At 38.2% G+C, this 22,260-nt stretch overlaps 1 protein-coding gene across 3 annotated transcripts in view; it reads right to left on the bottom strand.

The window, feature by feature from the left end:
* The window catches only part of LOC134745140 (rab11 family-interacting protein 4), a 112,950-nt gene that overhangs the window by 71,857 nt on the left and 18,833 nt on the right, over positions 1-22,260 (bottom strand). For all 3 annotated transcript variants that reach the window (XM_063679112.1, XM_063679110.1, XM_063679111.1), the window contains exons 2-3: positions 7,983-8,018; positions 122-213 (exon numbers count right to left, since the gene is read on the bottom strand). In XM_063679112.1, the coding sequence (XP_063535182.1) occupies positions 122-193 (72 nt within the window). In that variant the 5' untranslated portion in view covers positions 194-213; positions 7,983-8,018. The remainder of the gene's footprint in view (positions 1-121; positions 214-7,982; positions 8,019-22,260) is intronic.

Below are 22,260 nucleotides of genomic sequence, written 5' to 3'. Positions count from 1 at the left end.
ACTATGGTCTATGGTGGAACGCGCCTTTGGTCGTAGTAAAAATGACCCTCCTACATGAGAGTGAAATAGGTTACTTTTTAGCAACTAACAGTAAAAATTAAAAACGCATTTAGATACTGACCTGTAGTTTCCTGGGCAGGTTTCCGGGCGAGCGTGGCGACTTGGTGCGCTGCGTCACGCTTGGCGCCATCATGGCCGTCGGCACCTTCAGTTCTGGAATCAAAAGTAAGTCCAGTTATAGCGTATTTTTTTGTTTTCCTATTTTACCCTAGCACTGCAGCCATTCTCCATTCAGTGATCATTCTTGACAAAATTTATTTTTTGCAAGGGACCTTCAAAGATGTCGAAGAAAGACGACTAAATTTTTATTATCTTACAAACTCGCGGACCGGTCATTTCAGGTGCTTTCTAGGACCACCGGTTAATAACCTACTGCCACGCCTCTCAATCCCCTATAGGGCTTCTAACTAGCGTCACATTATATCATCTAACGATTGTCAGTGCCTTTTCAACTAAGCGCCAACATGTGATTTTTTATCAGAGTAATTGGCTGATGTCTAGGGCATTTTCCTGGTAGGGTAAAGGTTTGGCTGGTCTGACTAATATCTCTGTACTTTCTTACACATCCAAGGGTGGAAACATGCGGTATCGTGCCAGAGGCCGCTAAGTAGGTACCTACCAAACAATATAATGGGTGGAAAACTAATATGCAACCTGACATTCATGAACTTTCGTTCATATCTCCTATTTATTATTAAATTTTGCTGTGAAAGTAAATACTTAGCTATTTTTACCGATTTGTCATCTTATTGTAACTATGAGACAAGGTCGTGAAATGGGCGATTAAGCCATTAACAGTCATGTACTTCATGAGTCAGCCTAGGTATTATTAGAATGACGGAGACCAGCCAGTGATAATAGTGATATGTTACTTTAACAATCAAATAGGTGTCTGATAAGATTATCAGTATAACCTACTGTCAGGTTCTAATAATTATTTGCTAAAGAAGGACTTTTGACGAATACGGGCTACGGGCGAATATTTAAAGTATTTAAACTGTGGTTAGCATAGGATAGGACCTAAGAATTAAGTATATTGAGATGGATTTTGCTTTGAAATACAATGTTTTATTTTTATTTTATAGGATAAGATTTTATAGATTTTTTCAAATATTAAAAAAATCTGCTGATGCAATCCAGGTGTCACTGTACAATGGCTAACATTTTTTCTCGTTGGAGTAAGGTTTACTTATGGCCAGTTAGATATTATATGTCGTTGATAGTTAGTCTGTAAGCTTGAATTCCAGTACAGCTTGTATCGTGACCGGACATCGTGACTGCACAATTCGCCAGAGGTTGTTACTGGTGTGCCATTCATAACGGTTACAGATTCTTTAACTGAGACAATCACCAGTACAAGTTTGATTTCCGATAACGTATACTTGCTATCAATCTTGGAGGTCAAGTTATATTGGAAGAAGCTTTAGCGGGAGTATCATCGTAGAAACTTTTCACTGACTATTTCTAAACCTTATTGGAATGACTTATGGTCCACTCCAGTTCAGCTGCGTTACCATTACCTGGTATGTTGATTATCTGACATGAAAAGCTCGGGTATTGGAATCCATAGACAATTGGTGAGTTACAGCTTGTAATGTTACACCAGCAACCTGATTCAATATGCCGGGTATCGGCTAAGATATTTCTAGATGTTATAGTTACGTATAGTTTGTACGGTGCGCCGTTGGTTAAGAGCGCGATTTCAGATACTGCTGCTGTCAGACGAGAAGAAATCATGCAACTATATACTTTAACCTGTTTATAATACATTATTTATGTGCCTATAACTTACCTTTACCTACCTATCAAAGTCTAGATAAGTCAACAATAGTTATTACAAACTAATAAAAATACGGAAGGTATTAAAATTAAAATACGTCATTCTTAGCTTAAAATTTTGTAATTAGAAAATATAATAAATATTATTGTATAGTCATAATAGTTATGATACAATTTCCGTGAAATTATGAAACTGACAGTATAATGTTAGGTATTAATATTTTTACTTATAACACTGTCATAATTTTGATAGGAATTTCTAACAATGAAATCTGTTATAAATTCACGACTAAGAAATTATTCCAAGCACTATGGTAACGCCGCCAATCATAGTTTGAACTTATTGGAGTATTTTTGATATTTCAATGATTAAATAAATATTTTAATAACTATACAGAACAAAGCCTACCATATAAAGTAAACTGCAGTAGCCGACAGTAGAACATCAACAGCCTCACGAAGACCAGGACTCCTTGCCACCAGACCTCCAGCAGCCTGAGGGCCTCCAACACATCTCCCCGAAGCACTAGAGCCACTGATAATCTTTGCTTTTGGATATCTGGCATTTGTTGCGCCAATATCTTAATAATATACGTCAAATTTTGGTTTTTGTAGTTTAATTGCTCCGCAGAGTAAATTTACAGAAGGTATTCGACAACAAAAAAGCCACTTAATCTTAGCTTCTGGATATCTGGCATTTTTTGCATCAATCTAAATTATTGCAGTCAAATATTGGTATTTTAGAACTTCATTTGAAATTTCTAGTTCCCCGCAGAGTGAACTTGTAATTAGGTAATCTAGAGAATTGGAGCCACAAATTCTCTTAAGCTCTGAATATTTATTCATACTATATCAATTTCTAAGTAATTAATTTATAGCTTCGTTCAAAATATTGATAAGCACTTTAACTTTGGAATTTTCTTTGCATGGTTTTATAACACCAGAAATACTGATATTCTTAACTTCTGAATATCAGCCACCTGTAGCTTCTTTTGAAAGATTGGTTAAAAACTGCTTTTCTTGTTTACTCTCTTCTCGCACAAATTGAACTTCAACGAATTCATCTACTTATAGGCAGAGCACCAGACTGCTGATCATCTCATTGAATTTGTAGCATCAGCAGGTACACTCACAATGGCTGACAGGTCTATTTGCCAATCATTCTATATGTATATCCTTCTTTCTTTTATTTAAGCAGTACGTGCCTTTGAATGTGGCATTTGTTATGAAAATTAATAGTTCATAAATTTCATGATCGACGTTTATCTATGTTTATTTATTTACGTTATAATAAAAAATGGTAATTTGTACTAAAAATATTCAATTTCAGTTGTAGTTATTTTGCATATATGTACACAAAAACTGTTTCATATAAATTTCACTTCACAATTCAAGTAGATGCGGGTATTATAACTATAAACATATATACTTTGAAATGCGAATGCGAATTTTTAAATAATTTCCACTGATGTGGGTGTAATCTGGCACATTAAATACATTGATCATTGTTATTTGTTTCCCGTTTATGCAAATGTGATAAGAAACATGTTAATAGTTCTAGCGGTACACGTGTACCGTTGCTCAATATAATATGAACTGCTTCTAACTCTCATATATCTTGCAAATAATTGACATACGAGTAGCTAATTAAAGGTCAAATCCATCAGGTCAATAATCTCTCGTCCTTTAATATTGGCTCATATAAAGATACTAATTTCGATGGATTTTTCTAATAACGACATAGCAAGGTTTTTATTAAATTGACTTAAGATCTCTTATTAAAAATTAATAGCCTTTAAAGCACTCAGCGATCGCGTTTAAAATCAATAATTTTAACAGACACCTGCTGTGCAGTGAGACTTATTTCTCGTATAATCTTTAACTAGTACTTATTATGAAATGAAAGTGTAAACTCTGATTTCTCTATATTAGGTAATTTTAATATCCGGTTGAATTCACGAATTTCACGATTAAACAAACATTTTCATATCATACTTGTATTTAGATATCGAAACCTAAATAACGTCTCGGCAGCCTACAATTTGTTCATCGTATATTATTAATCTTATATTACACCTATGAAATTACGTACACAAAATCATTCACGCTATCTGCCCAGCTATCTCGAAATATTTAATTGCACACGGTTGCATGCAAAGCGAACTGAGAGCATATCCATTGATATGGGAATGGCGTGTCACACTCACGCTTCACTGGTTGTGATAGCAATCTGATATGTTGCGAACTCGGTATAAGTATTAGTAAATAGACAAGACACGCAAGTGAAAATGCCGACGGACAACCTCGAGGCTAGTAGGTTTGACAAGGTCTTTTTTCTTGAATGCTCTATCCTTAATAAGGATTCCTTATCATGAATTCCTAGTCGTTTCATACAACATAAAATGTCTTAGTTTATGTTTTCTACAAAGAAATTGCTGATACTCGTCAACGTGCAGTGCAGTGCTATTATCATCGCCCAGGAATGCCAAGATCAGTTGTGTAAACTTTCAGAGCAAACATCTACACTACAGGTACAATAAATAATAGGTATCTCATAAACATCATCACTGAAACCTGACTGAAACTTGTTTAACATTTGTAAATTTTCACGATTACTTTTCTGATTTAAATAGTCCATAAGAAAATTATCTACCTTAAGAATATCATGTTTCTTAAGAAGTTCGAACTCAAATTACAATTTTAAGTAGATTCCATCACTACAATTACGGCGTTTATTCATCGATTTTAAATTATATTTAACAACTTTTTCTTATTTCGCACTATCCAAAGACGTTAAGGCTGTATAAACGACTCAGCCTGTGCCTTCATAAAAAAAAAAATCCGTTAAAAGGCAAAGGACCGGACTAGCCGACGGCCGGCTCCAACTGGCCATTGCACCGCTTCACCAGTTCTAGTTACTTTATGCAATAACTTACTTAGGTATTATATCTAACGATCGCATTACCGCTTGCTGCATTTATTGTAAACTTATCGCAAGCGGCCTCAAAACGAGAAAGTTGTGATAATCAAAGGTACAGTTAAAAACCTGCCAAGAGAAACTAAATCTTATTTCAACGTCACAATGGTTAATATGTCATAACGTAAGGTAAACACAATGTCACGACTACGACAATCAAGTAAACGGACAGTGTTCCATTTCCAATAAAAATGTATTTTCCAATGGCATTCTTATAAGGCGTCATGTGTGGATGGTTATGTCCGTGTGACATTGATGACTTTTCTAACGGGTTCTGTTATTTAGCTTCGATAGAAAATAGCGTTAGATATAGCGTAGGGGAGAGGGGGGCAGCCTCGTACACTTTTACGTTAACTTTTCGCAGGAAAAATTAAGGTACATTTAAAATCGCCGTATTGAGTTTGCCAGACAGATCGGACGGACAGATGGGACGTATACATCTCTACAAAAAGCACATGCGACGGTTTTTTTACTTGTTCGAATCCCGGTAAGGGCATTTATTCGTGTGATGAGCACAGATATTTGTTCCTTTGTCGTGGGAGTTTCCTATGTATTTAAGTATTTATTTATTATATAAGCCTCCTTGGGCTTACCGTGAGACTTAGTCAATCTGTGTAAGAATGTCCTATAATATTTATTTATTTATAAAAAAAACTGTGTTAACTAGTTGCTTTTCATTTTATACTACTAATATCAAAAAATTACTCTGTCTGTCTATCTGTTACCTCTTCACGCTTAAGCCGCAGAACTGATTTGGATGACATTTAATATGGAAATGGAGATAGTTTGAGGCCCGGCGAAGGACATAGGATACTTTTCACCAATCATCATCATCTACACAGGCGAAGACGCGGGCAGAAGCTATTTTACTATAAGTCGACAGGAAGAAAATTCAAAGAAATAAAGAAATTGACCAAATTATTACTAGGAAATGACTATTTTGCTGCACACGATCAGCGGGCTTAGCACGGTAGCATTTTTATCGCCTGTAACCATGCCTGTCACGTTCTAACAAGTGCGAAAGTGACAGGCATAGTGATAGGTGATAAAAATGCAACCATGCTGACACCGCTGGTTGTGTAACTTCATTCCAACAAACCGGTAAAAGCAGGAAAATTGTCATTTTTCTGCTCATGACTTTCTGATTACTTTATCTGACTAAATATATACATATAAGTTCCTAGTTAGTACCTTTATTTAACGACGTTTCGACACAGGTTTCACTGGTCGTGGTCGCGACTAACTAATGTCCCAGCAAAATGTCAAAACAGAGATTTGTGTGACTACCCGACGAAAAGTCCTAGTTAGTGTCCAGATATCTACTCCACGCCTATATTCTAAAGCAAAATTTTTTTTAGTTACGTCTAAAAAGATATCGCATATAAATCGAAATATTCAAAATTTACCACATAAACTGTATTACATAGGTATAAAACAGTGAAATTTCGTTAAAACGTGCTAAAAAATTCATTACCCTCCTCCAGCATGCCGATTCGGTTAAAGTTTCACTTGCAAGTCGTGTTTAGCCAACAAACAGTATTGAGAAATAAATGCGATACTGACCAAATAGAGCACGGCGAGAACACACGCTATTCTTGTTGCCTAGATTTTTTCTAATTATTAACATGATTACGATTTTAAAGCAATTTTCTTGGTTTATAATAACAAATAAACTAATTTCATATACATATTTATATCCCAAATCATAAATGTGAAAAACAGGCCATGTTCTGTAAGACACAAATAACTTGTAGTAGCTGAAACGCGTCAAATTTAGAACTAACTAATTACATTGTGACCCCTTAAAATAAAATAAACACAGACCGTTTGCCAATATGTAATTGCTCACTCATGTCCATTTTAATTGGTGTACAAAAAATTTAAATAATATAGGTACTTCAGATATTCTGCGCGTAAGACAGTAAATCTTGTCTTACGCGCGCTTGTAAAATAAGCAAGGCCTTTAATTGCATACATAAAAATATAAATTTCCAGCTTTGATTTTGTAAGATAGTTTGGAAGCAGTTACCATAAAAGTAAAGGTTAATAGTGGTTAAAAAGTGCAGCTGCAGTCTCGGTGGTCGCGGTGGCATCAACCTGCTCGAGTTGCGCAAGAGCACACCTACAGGGGGTACTGAATTAGTCGGTATACTTTTATATTTTTGCTTAAAACTTTAGGCCTTAGACATCATTTACGCAAGTGACAGACAATTAACAACGTTTTTTTTAGAAATATAATAAAAACATACATACATATGTTTATTCATACGATATTAGTTTTAGAAATTCCATATCTAAATTACAATGTACTTTTTTTAATTAGAAATTGATAATTATGCTTTTGAAAAATATGGTGCTTCTGGATATTTTATGCCAAAAAAAAATATTGCATCCGCGTGTTTTAACACATACGCTCGTCTATGAGTTTGGCCACACTGATCTTCCACGAAAGCTAAACCATTAACTAAGTTTAGTTTAGTGCCGGCTGTTCGCGTTTAAAGTTCAAACTACTTCAAACTCCCGCTAGATGCACCGTTTACGTGAAGCCATTCGCTATAGTCAGATTTAACTCCAAATTAACCTCACCGCTAAACCAACTGGTTGAGTAATCTTTTTTGTGATCATCTAAATGCCGATACAGTAATTTCTTTCTGTCTGAATAGTTGTTTAGAATTATTTTTCTAAAAATAAAATGTTGTAAGAGACTGTTGAGATTATCTATTGCGTTCATGTTATTTATCGTTATGATAATTAAATATTTTAGTCTGGAATTTTACGGCCAACATTGAAAATCATAACAATTATAGACATAGAGAGGTAGTCTCTCGAATGATTAGTACAAATCGGTATAATCATTAGTCGTAATTATAAACGGTGTAGCCAATTTGAGTGAAATGCTTAACTATTACCTACTGTTTATATTGATCTTAATAGAATAGTTTCTAAAATTAAAATATTAACTTTAATACGCTGTCACCAAAATGATTGGAGATTATTCAGATTAATAATGTGTAGCTGATACGGTGGAATGATATGTTAGTCACAATATTTTGTCAATGCCCCGAAATAAGAATCAAACCGGACGGACGCGGAGACCGTGCTTCGCATACCGCCACCATTTCCTTTAATGATGTAACAATTGTGTTGACTATAAAAACTTGCTCACCGAACGATTATCCACCTTCCTTGGAGACAGCGAGATCTGAAAAGAGAAATAAGAATTTAATTAGACGATAGTTACAATATTATGTCCTAATTATTAATTAAGTATAAGGTAGGTAAGTACAAAATACGTCGACGGACACTAAAACACTATTAACTTAGATTTCAGGCATAGGTTATAGGTTATAGGTGTTCGCGGGCTAGGTTTCCGCAACTCGACGTCTTACGATGCGCCTATTTTGCGTGATGGGTTGCCGGCACTACTCCTGCCAACCCAACTCCTCCAAGAAGCCTAGCAGACCCTTGATGTTGCCGACGACTTCTGGGAGAGACCCCGGCGAACCGAGGTATTGTGCCCGGTATTCTGCCACCCCTGGACATTCGAGTATGACGTGGGCGGCTGTCTCTTCTGCCTCCATGCATGCCCTGCAAAGGGGGCTATCTGTAACACGCATGGTTAGTAAGTGTTTGTTTAGTGAGGCGTGGCCAGTTATGGCTCCAGTTAGTAGCCGGAGTTGTGGCCTCTTCAGCAGTCGCAGCCTCCGTGACAGACCTGGGTTGATCGTCGGGAGGGCTTCCTTCGCCTGTCTGCAGGTACCTAGGTTAGTCCAATACTGTTGGTGTTTTACCTTGGTGTTGTGTCGCAGCATGTTCCGGAGCCAGGCATATGGCAGAGGTAGGATTGGCTCCGGTCCTGCCACCTTCAGTTCCGAGCCTCCTCTTGCTAATATGTCGGCTGCATCGTTACCTCGCGAGTTGCTGTGTCCTTTAATCCACTGCAGAGTTACGCTATTGGTGGTACATACCTCTGATAGAGCTTTGTGGCATTCGTAGATTAGCCCTGAGGTCAAAGTATAACTTTGCAGGGCTTGTAATACCGACCGACTATCGGAGAGTATGCGGATGGGGTAGTCCAGTACTTTCCTTGAGACGATTGCGTGTGCTGCCATTATGATGCCCATACATTCTGCCTGGAAGACTGTGTTATGTGCACCAAGTGGTGTCGAGATGTGTATGTTTAGGTCCTCTGAGAATGCCCCAGCGCCAGTGCCTGACCTTGTCTTTGATCCATCCGTGAAGATTCTCAGCTCCCTTGGGTTGAGTCCTTCATGGGGTTCTTCGTGTAATTGTATTTTGTACTTTTTGTCGAAGACGAATTGCCTGGGTATCCTGTCAGTCACCGCCTCAATTAGCGGTTCCTTACCTATGGCCTCGTAGAGGATCTCGGTGTGTGGCACCCTAGGCGGTCTCCAGAGATTAGATTTTTTGAGACGTACCGCCGCAGCTAGCGCTTCCTGTTGTATAAAGAGGTGCAGCGGCGGCAGGCCCAGTAGGGCTTCCAGGGCCGCAGTTGGTGTTGTTCTCATGCAGCCCGTGGCCGCCATACAGGCCAGCCTCTGGAGTCGTTGTAGTCTAGCTTCCACTGTGGATAGTTTGGTGCGTGGCCACCATACTATCGCGCCGTAGCTTATTATTGGTCGTATGATTGCCTGGTAGAGCCATAGAATTATCCTGGGAGTTAGTCCCCAGGTTTTACCAACCATTCTACGACATTGCCAGAATGCGATTGTAGCTTTGTCAATTTTGCTGTTTAAGTGATTGCTCCAATTTAGTTTGCTGTCGAGTATTACCCCTAAATACCTTACCTCTGCAGATAGTTGGAGTTCTGTATTGAACAGTTTGGGAAGGCGGTAGTTTCCCAAATTGCGTTTGTTGGTGAACATAACCAGCTCCGTCTTGCGTGGGTTGACTGTGAGTTCGTTGTTAGTGCACCAGCGCTCCACGATGGCTAGTGCAGAGCGGGTAACCTCGCACACCGTACCTGAATGATTGCCGCTCGTTAGTATCACTATGTCGTCGGCATAGCCGATCGTGTAGTAGTGATTGTTGTTTAGTGTAGTGATCAGGTCGTTCACCACTAGGTTCCATAGAAGTGGTGATAGGACTCCGCCTTGGGGGCATCCCTTTGCCACTAGTGCCTGTTGTGTCTCACCTGTCCCGAGTTTGATGACTCTCTGGCTCAACATGTTGTTTATCCATTTGGTCATAACTGCATTCGCACCGTGCCTTACCAGTGCTGCTGTTATGCTGCTGAACCTGGTCCTGTCGAAAGCTCCCTCTATATCAATAAAGGTTCCTAAGCACATGGACCTGCTTTTGATCGCCACCTCGATTTTGCTTACCACTGCATGAAGTGCCGACTCTGTAGATTTGCCAGGGCTGTAGGCATGTTGGTTGGGATGTAGGGGCACATTACTTAGCACCCTCTCCCTCAGATACCTGTCGCACAACCTCTCCAAGGTTTTCAGCATGAAGGAGGTCAGGCTGATGGGCCTAAACGATTTAGGATCCGAGTAGTCGCCTTTACCTGGTTTCGGTATGAAGATCACTTTGACCTCTCTCCATCTTTTCGGCACATATCTGTGAGCCAGGCAGGCGCGCAGAACGATGGTCAGCTTCAGGGTGAGATGCTTCCCGCCCCATTTGAGTAGCGCAGGGAAGATCCCGTCCGTTCCTGAAGACTTGAAGGAGTCAAAGCTGTTTATGGCCCACTGCGTGCGCTGTAGGCTGATTACCTCGTGTGTCTGTAGCCACTCGTCCTCTGTCGGAGTAGTCTCCTCTTCCCCCAGACTCACTGGGTGCGATATAGCGCAGTCCGGGAAGTGTGTTTGCACCAGGACCCGCTCTGCTTCCTCCGGTGAGTTGGTGAGAGAGTTGTCTGGCTTACGCAGGGATCCTAAGGTAATAGTCGAGTTGGTGGAGAGGACCTTCCTTACCCTGTTAGCTTGCATGGTGGTCTCAATGTCAGTACAGAACTTGCGCCATGAGTTTGTGCTTCTGTACCTGAGACGTTTTTTGTACGCGGCCTTGGCATGCATTTCAGGCATGCATAAAATAATTCTTTTAGCGTAAATCTTATCACGAGTATTAGAAAATACGACCAATCACCCACCCTGAGAAAAGGTAGGAAGTGCCCTTTGTTTTGACTTGGCGGGGGCACTACCGAGCCCCCAGATTAATTTTCTTACGAAATATCGAATAATAAATGACGCTTTTGTTTTGACCCATAAGTATTAAAAAAAAAAAATTTAGCATAATAAAAATACAAGTGATCGGCCGAAGCAATCAAAACCATTTTTGCGAATGGCAAAAAGCTATCAGAAAGCGATATAATTTACGCGGAGCGTGCCAGTTGAAAGGTCAGGAAGAACTGCTTTGGGCTGCATTCCCATCGTTATCCAGCCAATTGCCTCAGATAAACCAATACAACAGTGATCTGGAGATTCGCTAGAACTGCGAGCTGCGGTCGGTAGACATTGTAATAACACGACGTCGATCCATTCTAAGATTAGACACACCCGCGGTGGATAAAGGTGATTCGATACCCATGATAGTGATATTTGACATTTGAATAATAACCGCGCAAGGTCAGCTTTATTACAATTGCAGATCTTATAGTTTAAAAATTGAATTTAAACAATGACCCGTGAGAACTGGAGGCAGATCGCTAGTTTCAATTGTCTACACATTTTTGTTATTTTTACCATTTTTAGCTACCGACTGCGATCTGTAACCAACGGAGTCGCTGAAATCTGTAAGTTGCTGTACAAAAAAGTCTGCCAATTTTTGCGGGAGAGGGGAACGTCAAATGTATACGTAACTTCAAAATAGCCATGTCAGATAAACGTCAGTCCATGCATTGTGTATGACCATTGGCCGACTATTTTCAACAGAGGGGAACGCCTGTTAATGGCTATACTCCGTTTGGTTATATCCTTCTAGTTATTAAGCATAAAATAAATACAATTATTATGTATGGACTCTATTTAGTTGTAGGTATCAAAAGTTTACCACCTAAACTGTGACCAGTTCTTATAGGCATATGTACGTGTTTAAGGCTTCCCTCGAAAAGGTCGGCCCAACTTATAATAAAGCTATAATACGGCATTTGACGTCAAACTTCACGTGTTTCCTAATCTTTAGCATTGTGGTCAGTAACTACCTAATTATAGTCACGTTGCATTAAGACAAAACAACGAAGAAAAGGCGAGTGATATGAAACTCGACAGGTATCACTTACACGGATCTTCATACCTTATTTTTGCGCTACTTGTCTCCAAAAACAATAGCGCCACTAACTTAAGTTTAACTTTAGACACGGGTTGCCATTTTCAAGCCAGCTACCTAGGTACCTACCGGCAGCTTTAAGGTTTAGAATAATCGACGCGTGCGCAAATATAGAATGAAGTGCGCAAAGTAGGTAGGAGTGTCTACGAAATCCGACAATTTGATTAAAACGCGGCAATGCATGTTTGTTCTTCTTCAATTAATGTGATTTCTATTCGGTACCGGTTTTTTGTTCCGCATATTAATTGGTTTTTCCTATTGACATGCATGAACTGTTCCATAAATTCGTTATAACATTTTTATGACTATTGGGCAGGCAAGTTGTCAACACTTTGCGGTTTACAATTATTTATAACTGGGTGTAGTACCCACCGAAACAAATAAAAAAAGCAATTTTTTAACAAATGTGCCTTTTTAAGGTTTCGTACCCAAGGGGTAAAAACCCCCGTTTTACTACTAAGACCTATTACTAAGACTCCGCTGTCCGTCTGTCTGTCACCAGGCTGTATCTCATGAACCGCGATAGCTAGACAGTTGAAATTTTCACAGATGATGTATTTCTATTGCCGCTATAACAACAAATACTAAAAACAGAATAATATAAATATTCAAATGGGGCTCCCATACAACAAACGTGATTTTTTTGCTGTTTTTTTTTCCGTAATGGTACGGAACCCTTCGTGCGCGCGTCCGACTCGCACTTGGCCGGTTTTTTTGTTTGTTTTGCTCGACTTGGCGGGGTTGTTTCCTTATTGTTTAGTTCGTTTGAGTTTATTCATTTAAATCGTATGTTTATTAAAATTACGTTGTTTAAGTAAGTAAGTGTAATGTGTGTGTGTGTGTGTGTGCAAATAAGGAAGAGTTGCAAAGTTCTTTTTTGTAAATAAGAATACTTAAATAAATTCAAGACTTTTTTTAAGTGTTACGGAACAAAATAACTCAAGTAAATCTCTAAAACATTAAATGATTAGTTTAAACATGATAAAACAAAACGAGAATCGGTAACTGACCTCTACTAAAGGCACGGATGTCCAACAGGATTTACAGCCTTAGGGCTGCCGTATAACCAGTCTAGTCTAGTCTAAGCACGCGACGTTATCATTATCTACGCTACACTAACAGCAACAATGGCCATAAGTAGACTCTATCTTGTTGCAGGAAGGACTAGAAATAGTCAATAAACAGGCAATCGTACCACCGACACCACCGTCAATGCTGTTAAGGCCCCGTAGTAGGTTCGTGTTCTTCTCTCATTCTCACTGAGCGTAAGCGTAAGCGAGATGAATGTGCGTGCTCGGCACCGCGAATATCATGTTTTTGAATTTTAATAAGTTGTTATACAAAAAAAAACGATGAGTTACCTAAAAATAAAATTGCGTATTTTTAGAAGCAATGATCATATTTTAAATTTTTTGTGCATATATTGTTACAAATTTTTAAAGTGCATTCTATATGTTCGTAATTTTTTTCTATAGAGCGAAAGTCAAAAAATCATGATTCGAATCGATGAAGTCACTGGAGAAAAATCCTCAAGATTGCTAATTACTTTTTTGCCAACCGTGTTCTAAAAATAGCGGCACGATTTTTCAAAAACTCCGTTCTCTGATCTGAACCTACGGCACCTTAAGAGTGTTGCAATTAGAATGTGTAACGGGCCTTTCGGGAAGAAACGGCCGGTGCTCACTGCCTATTCATTAGGGTACATAACGCTTTAATAAGGGTACGGAATTACGTTCACTGACTTAAACTCAGATCGTGTACGTTCAGAAACGGAAAATATTCCTTGGATACGTTGTTGCTCTGAATATTACGTGTCTAAGTCATTTATGTAGTGTGTCGATACGTACCTAATCTGATGGTTAATATGTCCTCTTCTCTGTAGCTTGTGCAAAATGTGTAAATAATAACATTGAAGTTTAGAATAGCGCAAATATATAACCATGCCCGATTCGGAAACGCCACAGAGGAAAAGCTATAGATTACGATAATTGACGAGATTTGAATCGATCGAACTTAATTGTTTAGGATACCTATTAAAAAATACGATTAAATTTCTGTGAGAACTTTGTTCGCCACGATATATCAGGCAAATTATAAATTACATTGTATCCAGTGTTGAAGAGAGGACATGGAACTACCTAAATATGAAATACGATCTATTGACGTCTCAATCCCCTTGTTTGTATGCTTTACGTAAATATTAGGTTGCTAATGCGTAGAATAACAACTTAATTGGATTATATGTATTGGATGCGTTATTATAATTTGGCTTAGTTATGTTACTTATGTTCAGTCTTTTGTTTTTGTAAATCGTTACAATATATTCGCCCCACGTTAAAATTTATTATACTGCGTGACATATTTAATTAGAGACTGGAGTAGCTATCATAAATATTAGATATAATTTTTTATGCAATAAATTTCACTAAGTATTTCAAATAATGATAATGATAAGAAGTTATCGAAATCCATTTTACGTGACGAGCTGCGTTGAATACCTATTAGGTATACTTACTTGTACCTATGTCTTTTCATTATCTATTTCCATAATTTTCCAATTTCCAAAATTATTATTATGATTTTGAAAATTGGCGTGTTAGGATATGATATAAGTAATTAAGTAAATATTCTTTATTGCACCACAAAGAAAACAAATTTAAAAATAGATTTACAATGTAATTATAAAGGTAGCAACAGGCGGTCTTATCGCTAAAACTACGATTACTAAACGATAAAATTGCCCAAATTGGCTACCGGATTTGAATAGAACTTGCTACTTATAAACAATTCTTATATATACATATATATTATTATTTTAAGGTGTTATGGAGGAGGGTGTAAGTTTGTATCAGAGTTCTCTTGTATGTTTTATGTTTGTCCCTCTGACACAATTTGTAGCTATATCTACGTCCTAAATACCTGTAAGTAAATTTTGATATTTGTGTACACTTTAAAGCAAATTTATTTTTGCATTCTCCGGTAGATTGCGTCGTGTTTTCACGACGTCTGATAAATTTTGGCGATTTTGACGCAAAGCCTCTGCTACTCAAGTATTGTCTACTCGTAAAAGCAATCGCAACTTACAAATTTAATAATGATTTCTGTTGTATAGCATAGCTCCAACGCTCTTTGTTCTAACCAGGAGTGCATTCAAAAGGTTCAGATTGATTTAAAATTTCACGATTTCACGAAGGGTAGTTCGAAAAACTCGCGCGGCTAGAAGATGTTGATGTCAACTTTAGCCACTCTTCTCCGAGACCACGCGGACAACGGCGTTCTCGAGGTAAAATCTTAAAACTCATATACGCGATTAAGTCCCGTTTTACAATTGAATAAGGTTCTTATTGTAGTTCAGATCTAGAGCTAACAAAAAAGAAAAACAATTCACTAATTGTCTTTATATTTGGTTTGTTTAAGGGAAAGCTGATGGCGACCTTTAAAAGTAACTGTCCGTAGCGATAGCTACAGTGGTCAGTGGTCGGTCGATTATAAAGCCATAGACTATAGGAGTAGGCTCCAATCGATATCTCAGTTGTGACGATAACAGAAATGCCATTTTACTTTTTACCATTGTAATTCCAAGAGGTATTTATTATCTTTGGTTTATGATTATAACATTTGTAACCTTAGGGGGCTTTGTTCGCTGTCATAGTTTTTATAATGTATATACTTTGTGTTAATAAATAAAAGAAAAAAAAACTCGTTATTATTCGCAAGTCTGAAATTCGCTTTAGGTGCATAATACACTCCCATTCGTAAGGTACATGATGACAAAAACTGATTCAGATTCAGATTCAGATTCAGATATTTATTAATAAAATTTAGTATTTTACACGTCATTTTCAGTATAATAAATAGTTATATTAAATTATCACTAATTAATTTACATTTTTAGTATACATTTTACAAATATAGGTACTTAACTTACGTATCTATTTTTATGTGGTTGGGTTGGCTGCCCTACTGACAAAGTCGTCGATGGTATAGCACGCCAGTTCAGTTAAGAGTGCCCTGAGTTTTTTTCGAATGTTGTATCGCTTGCATCAATTATTTCGGCAGGAAGCGAGTTGTACAATTTTGCCCCAACAACAGCGAGTGACTTTCTAGATTTAGCTAGTTTACGTTGTGGGACAACTAAAAGGGGTCTCCGTAGGGTGCTTCTTTCCCTGGTAGTAGAGGAGACATAGTTGTGTAGATTTGCTCTTATATACTTGCACGCAGTGAGGACATAGACACTTGGAAGCGTAAGTATTTTCAATTCTTTAAATAATTCTTTTGCAAGATGGTCGTGACGTCGTGACACTTTCCTGTTATGATCCTTACTGCGCGCTTTTGCATTTTAAAGGGCTACTGTACTATGTAGTATTGGTTTTATTTTACTAAATAATTTGGCTGTACCTATACTTATGTCAGGACATAGATAACCTTTGACCTCCTTTTTGTATTATTACAACTACCTTCTTCCTTCAACCTTCGCTTTTTTGTGCCCAATTAAGGATTAAAGGAAAATGTAATCGGTAGAGCATATAATTTGCTTTTCTGTTAGCAAAACTTAGCCAAGTTTGGGCGTTATATCTTAATGCAAAACCTGTTGTTCGATTAGTCATTCTCAAAGCCTTTACAATACCTCTACAGCGCCCACGTTTTTGCATCAGTCCATATTCGGTTAACATATACCACAAGCTGAGGTGATTCCGACTTTCCGACCAAAGATACAATCGGAAGGGCATATGTGTCAAACAAATAACAATTTTCAGGCCACGTCATTACTACTTCGGTCAAGGCTATAATTTTGTAGGCTGTTTTTCAATTGCAACAAAAATACTCCTATCGTTGACATTGGGTTTAAAAATTGCAGTTAAACTTTATTGCGCTCAATTAGTCTCTGTAGTAATTAAAACCAGACTATGATAGCAATAAATTTTAACGACTGCTAAAATATGTCTATTTTCACGCCAATAGTTACAAAACCTGACAACCATTTAATTTGATTAGTTTCCAAGTCCTAACCTATACCTTTTAGCCGCAACTCATCGATTTTACGACGGACACGTCATGAAACTGTCCTCAATAGTCCAAGCCAAGTCAGCTAATAAAACAAATTTGGACTAAAATGGTGTTGAACTAGTTCTTGAAGGAAATACGACCTCGTAAACGCTTTGAACTGACACATCTTTGATCGTCTCGTTATTGGATCTATCAAACCGTTAAAAACGTATACGGTTACTAGGAAAGATGCCATTTGAAGAAGATTGGCTGTTAAATAGTTGCGGGGTCGTTTTGCAAGCGACGAAACGAGATCTCATGCATAAATCTTGATAAAATCAGATTGTGTAGACGAGACGTGGAAGTAGAGAGAAGTGACAACATTTTAGGTGGTGTCGATACTAATTGCGACATATCTACTAATGGCGTTATTCATAAACAAGCTCCAAATACATAGAGATTATTTGCAATTAATTGTATGTCATTTCGATTTGTATATCTGTACGAAAGAGATAACAAATAAATTTACTAATTGACCCTTGTAAAGTTTTATGAATAAAACTGTTACCAATTGTAATTTACACATTTTATCACATCCAATAATACGTATTCTGGGGCTTTTGAAGCTGGCATCTTTGGCCGGCAATTTCCTAGTTTTTTTTTACTTTAGTAGTAGAAAAAGCGTAGTTATAAGATAATAATTTAAAATCGTCGGTCAAATGAACAGTGTAAAAAGTCATGTTTTTAATTATAAATCTTACACAAATAGATATCTCGCGATTAAATTGAACGCTAATACCATTAATATTCCAGTCATGTCCTAGGCCCCTTTAGCTATCTCTTCAATCCTACTTTATTTCCGTGGAACACAGGACTTGGCCGCACTCCAGAACCCGGGATATTCGCTCGTATTTCACTCACAGCGAAATAGTTGTGAAGATATACCTAAAGTGTACTATTAATGCTTGCTATAATTGGAGCGAGGCGTCCCATAGTCTCATAGTAGAGCTAATTTTACTTGCCTGCGTGTAATGGAGTTTGAGGAACGGTTTTAGGCGATCGACGTCAGATATAGGTATACATTTTTAGCCTTATTACAATGGAATTAGGTGCAAATGTGTGTACATATGTTTGACGTCAACTACGTGCCTACGATGTTAAAGTGACATGCGAAAATATTACGCTGAGAATCTAATTAGAGGTGTGTGGAGTGATGCTCAAAGAGTGCAGTTAGTAAAGGTAAAGCAGCTTTATCTTAGCAGTAATGATAGTTTCGCTACTTGACGCTACGTGTAGACTACGAAAACAATGTCTCCTTAATTCTCATTAGTAAAGGTAGTATTAACCTTTTGGAAGCCAAGAGCCACTAAATGCCTGCCACGCCAGCGGCTACTAAAGTGGTCATGGCGGACGCTGTCAAAGCAATTGTCCTGCTGACAGATAAGGTTTATATTCGTTATTCACTAGTCGAGATATTGGCGTGTAGGCCACGTCTTGACGCTTGAGGAAAAGCGTTTAAAAGGTTAATAACTAAATTTATGGCATCTAAGGAGGAATTTTCATATAAGGTTTAGGTGAAAATTAACACAATCTGAATATATTTAGAGCAGTCAGCAGCAGAAGTAGCTAAGCGGATATACAGGGTGGCAAAAAAATAAGTACAATCCCGTTGCCAGGGAGGTTTTGGGATTATACTGAGCAACTTTGCCTATGGGACCAACTACGAAATCGCAAAAAAAAGTACCCTCACATAGAAAATGGACTATCCAAAATGTGTGAAACAGCCAATTTTTTTTCATGATTTCGGGGTTGGTCCCATAGTAAAAGTTGCTCAGTATAATCCCAAGAGAACTCCCTGGCAACGGGAATGCACTTATTTTTTAGCCACCGTGTATAGCACAATATGGGTGCGGCATCGGTAGCGCTCGTTTTTAAAGGTTCTATTTACTTCCAGCAGCAGAAGAAAATGGGCCAGGGGGCCTAGCCAAGATGACAATCGTTGATAAGAAACGCCAATCAAAACTGTGACTTTTTGTAACAGATATCCAGATACATTTTTTCTTTTTAATTTTCGTCTGTCGACGTACGATTGGCCTGTTTACTTCTGCTGGTGAGTGCTGACTGTTAGTGTTAGGAAGTGGCTTGAAGCTCTAAAAACAAGCGCTGCCGCACCCATATTGTGCTGTGTGAGTGCCACGCCACGAGTTACACTCGTAAGTACATAACATAACCGACTGTGTGAATAATCGCCACGATCGTAACATAACAACAACTTAATGTATGTGTCATACATAGTTACTACGAGTCCATTTAGATGATATTGTTGGTTTCATTTATATGGTAGGTATAGGTTTCATTTCCTTGCTGGCTCTTTATTGATGATTTGATTTTTGATGGAAAATTGCAAACGCAATCGATCGCAAAAGCAATTAAAAATACAGTAGTGAATTCACTAATCTATGGTTAGGTACACAGTAGGTAAGTACGATTGGCTATTAGGAGAATGATGGCGTCACAGTGCCAATTTGCTGGTAATTTTGCTAAAACAATGTGACCTTCGCAATGTTCAGGTACAATCTAACGCAGTGACACACTCAAAAGCGGTACAGGATTAATGATAATAAGTAAAAAAGTACTCGAAAGTAAAGTATTACCGACCGTTCTAGTATGTAGATAGCTATACTTATTAGCTTTCTCCTGCTATTGCAGCACTATCACGCTGCCTGTCCACTGAGGCCGGCTGAGCTGAGATGTGGGCAATTTAATCCAGCGGAGCGGAGATTACAACCAATGCTATTTGTTCCCCACATCTCCACTCCGCTCCGCCTCAGTGTACAGGCAGCCTAAGTAGAACCATGAATTTAAAAAAAATCCTTACAATTATAAAGTACCGGGTGAAGATAGTATTATTTTGTGCATGTCCTTTGCGTAGTCTGTGACCATGCTAAATTATTACCAATTCAATCACTATAGTCAATACAGATCAGCATTATAACATTTATAAATCAAACATAGTTTGCTTGTAAGATTGTTTAGGGCCGTTGAACCGAGTATCGATTAGTACGCTAGTTTTCTAGGGCAGACGGAAACGAACTGCGGCTGTTCTGCTCCATTCTAGGGCAAGCAAAGGTTGGACTCGATTCATAACTCGAAGTGTACGAGGTCAGATCGATCTTCAACTGTCTTAGTGCAGGAATACTCAACCTTTTATTATATAGGCCAAAAATCAGGGTCTCAGACAGCTAAATAAACTCGCACATTGTGCATTAAGTAGTTTTAGTACCTACCCTTGGATTACTAATAATAGGACTGTATTGCTAAAGGCTGGGAGAGCCGTGGGTTGAGTACCTATAGCTGCTAGTGTTTCTGGATTTTTTTTATGATAGTAGTAAGTTATTTACAATCTTACAAGATAGCCAAATAACACTAGACCCAACTAATAGTGTTGTGTTCCTGCCGGTGAGTAAGGTTGCCAGAGCTCGAGGGAGAGGAGTGTTAGGGTCGGCAACGCGCATGTAACTCCTCTGGAGTTGCAGGCGTACATAGGCTATGAAGACTGCTTAACATCAGGCGGGCCGTATGCTTGTTTGCCACCGACGTAGTATAAAAAAAAAGTTTTTATTATCTTTACAACTCTTTGTTCAGACTTATGAAAGTATGACCACGTCGATATTTACAAAACAATACATTTCTTACGGTCGCGGTTACGGACACGGCAAAAGAATGCTGCCGCGTGTCTAAGTATATTATCCGAGGTATAAAAATATGGTAATATTAAAAGAGTAAAATGTTTTGCATAAAGAAAACTGAGGTCACTTCTTCGTTTTAACCCATGAGAAAAGGAAGCTTGCATCACGTCATTCGGAATCAAGTTTCTAAAATTCACCGGTTCCGAATTCCGATGCATACTGAGATGAGTCATGGTTACTTTAAGTACTTACTTGGTATGCGTTTAAATGTGAAAGGTGTGGTATATTATATACACAGTCGGACCAAGCTAACTCTGCATGACACTTGAAATGACAAAATGTGGCAATGTCATCATGAAATATATCCTTTATTATGACTCTCCCTTACGTTGTTCCGTTTAAGTCGGTGCAATTCCGTGCAAAGTTTAATTAACCTTTTCGACGCCGTGTCAAACACAAAAGCTGTCACTCGGACGCCACGTCACAGTGTCAAAACTGAAATTGAACTTTATGCACATGCACGAAGGTCTATGTTGCTCTGTGGTCTTTGACCGATTAATCAGTCTTTGGCGTTGGACCTGCGGTGCCGATATATCCGTCATTGGCGTCCAGGTACCTACCACTATGTGCCACATTGGATTGGAATAGCTTGAATAGTGAAAGCTGAAAATATACCTTTCCTGTAAATAGTGTTTATCTCTGCGCAAATACTTTATTATGGGGCGGTTGCTTATGTACATATTATAACATAAGCGACCGCCCCATATTATATTTAGTTACATATGCATTTGGCTTTTGCAAGCTAGGGTCATTTTGACTGATTTTAAAGACATCACGTCAAACGCAAAACAAATGGTTGACGTAAGAAACTAAAACTGTCTGTCAAACATAAAATAAGTACCTATTTGCATGCCAAACCAGTTCTACACTGATGGTGATGATCAGTGTTTGAGAAAATGACGGCAATATTTGTCTTCTGACTACGTCATGCTGGCACCGTCTTTTGTTTAGAATAAATAATAATAGAATGTGCGTTACGTTGCACGGAGATTTGGCACGTTTGCACTAACACGTCATTCTGACACGTCTTGAAGATCAAGGTTTCTATGATGGTCGTAAGACATTGTATGGTAATAAATAATAAACTTATTAAGCTTCGCTAGAATGTGACTTAAATATATACACGCTGTTATGTCAACAAAATAATTTAAGTGTTTTTACGTATGCTTAACCTTTTGGACGCCAATGACGGATATATCGGTACCGCAGGTCCAACGCCAAAGACGGATTAATCCGTCACAGACCACAGAGCAACATAGACCTACGTGCATGTGCATAAAGTTCAATGTCAGTTTTGACACTTCGGTGACGTGGCGTCCGAGTGACAGCTTTTGTGTTTGACACGGCGTCGAAAAGGTTAAACAGTGGTTTCTACTTTTTGCAGTTTACATTCAGCATACTCAGATTCTATTCTTTTTA

This window comes from Cydia strobilella, chromosome 11 (assembly GCF_947568885.1).
Source record: "Cydia strobilella chromosome 11, ilCydStro3.1, whole genome shotgun sequence".
Taxonomy (NCBI): domain Eukaryota; kingdom Metazoa; phylum Arthropoda; class Insecta; order Lepidoptera; family Tortricidae; genus Cydia; species Cydia strobilella.
This window is presented reverse-complemented; position numbering and strand designations above follow the sequence as displayed.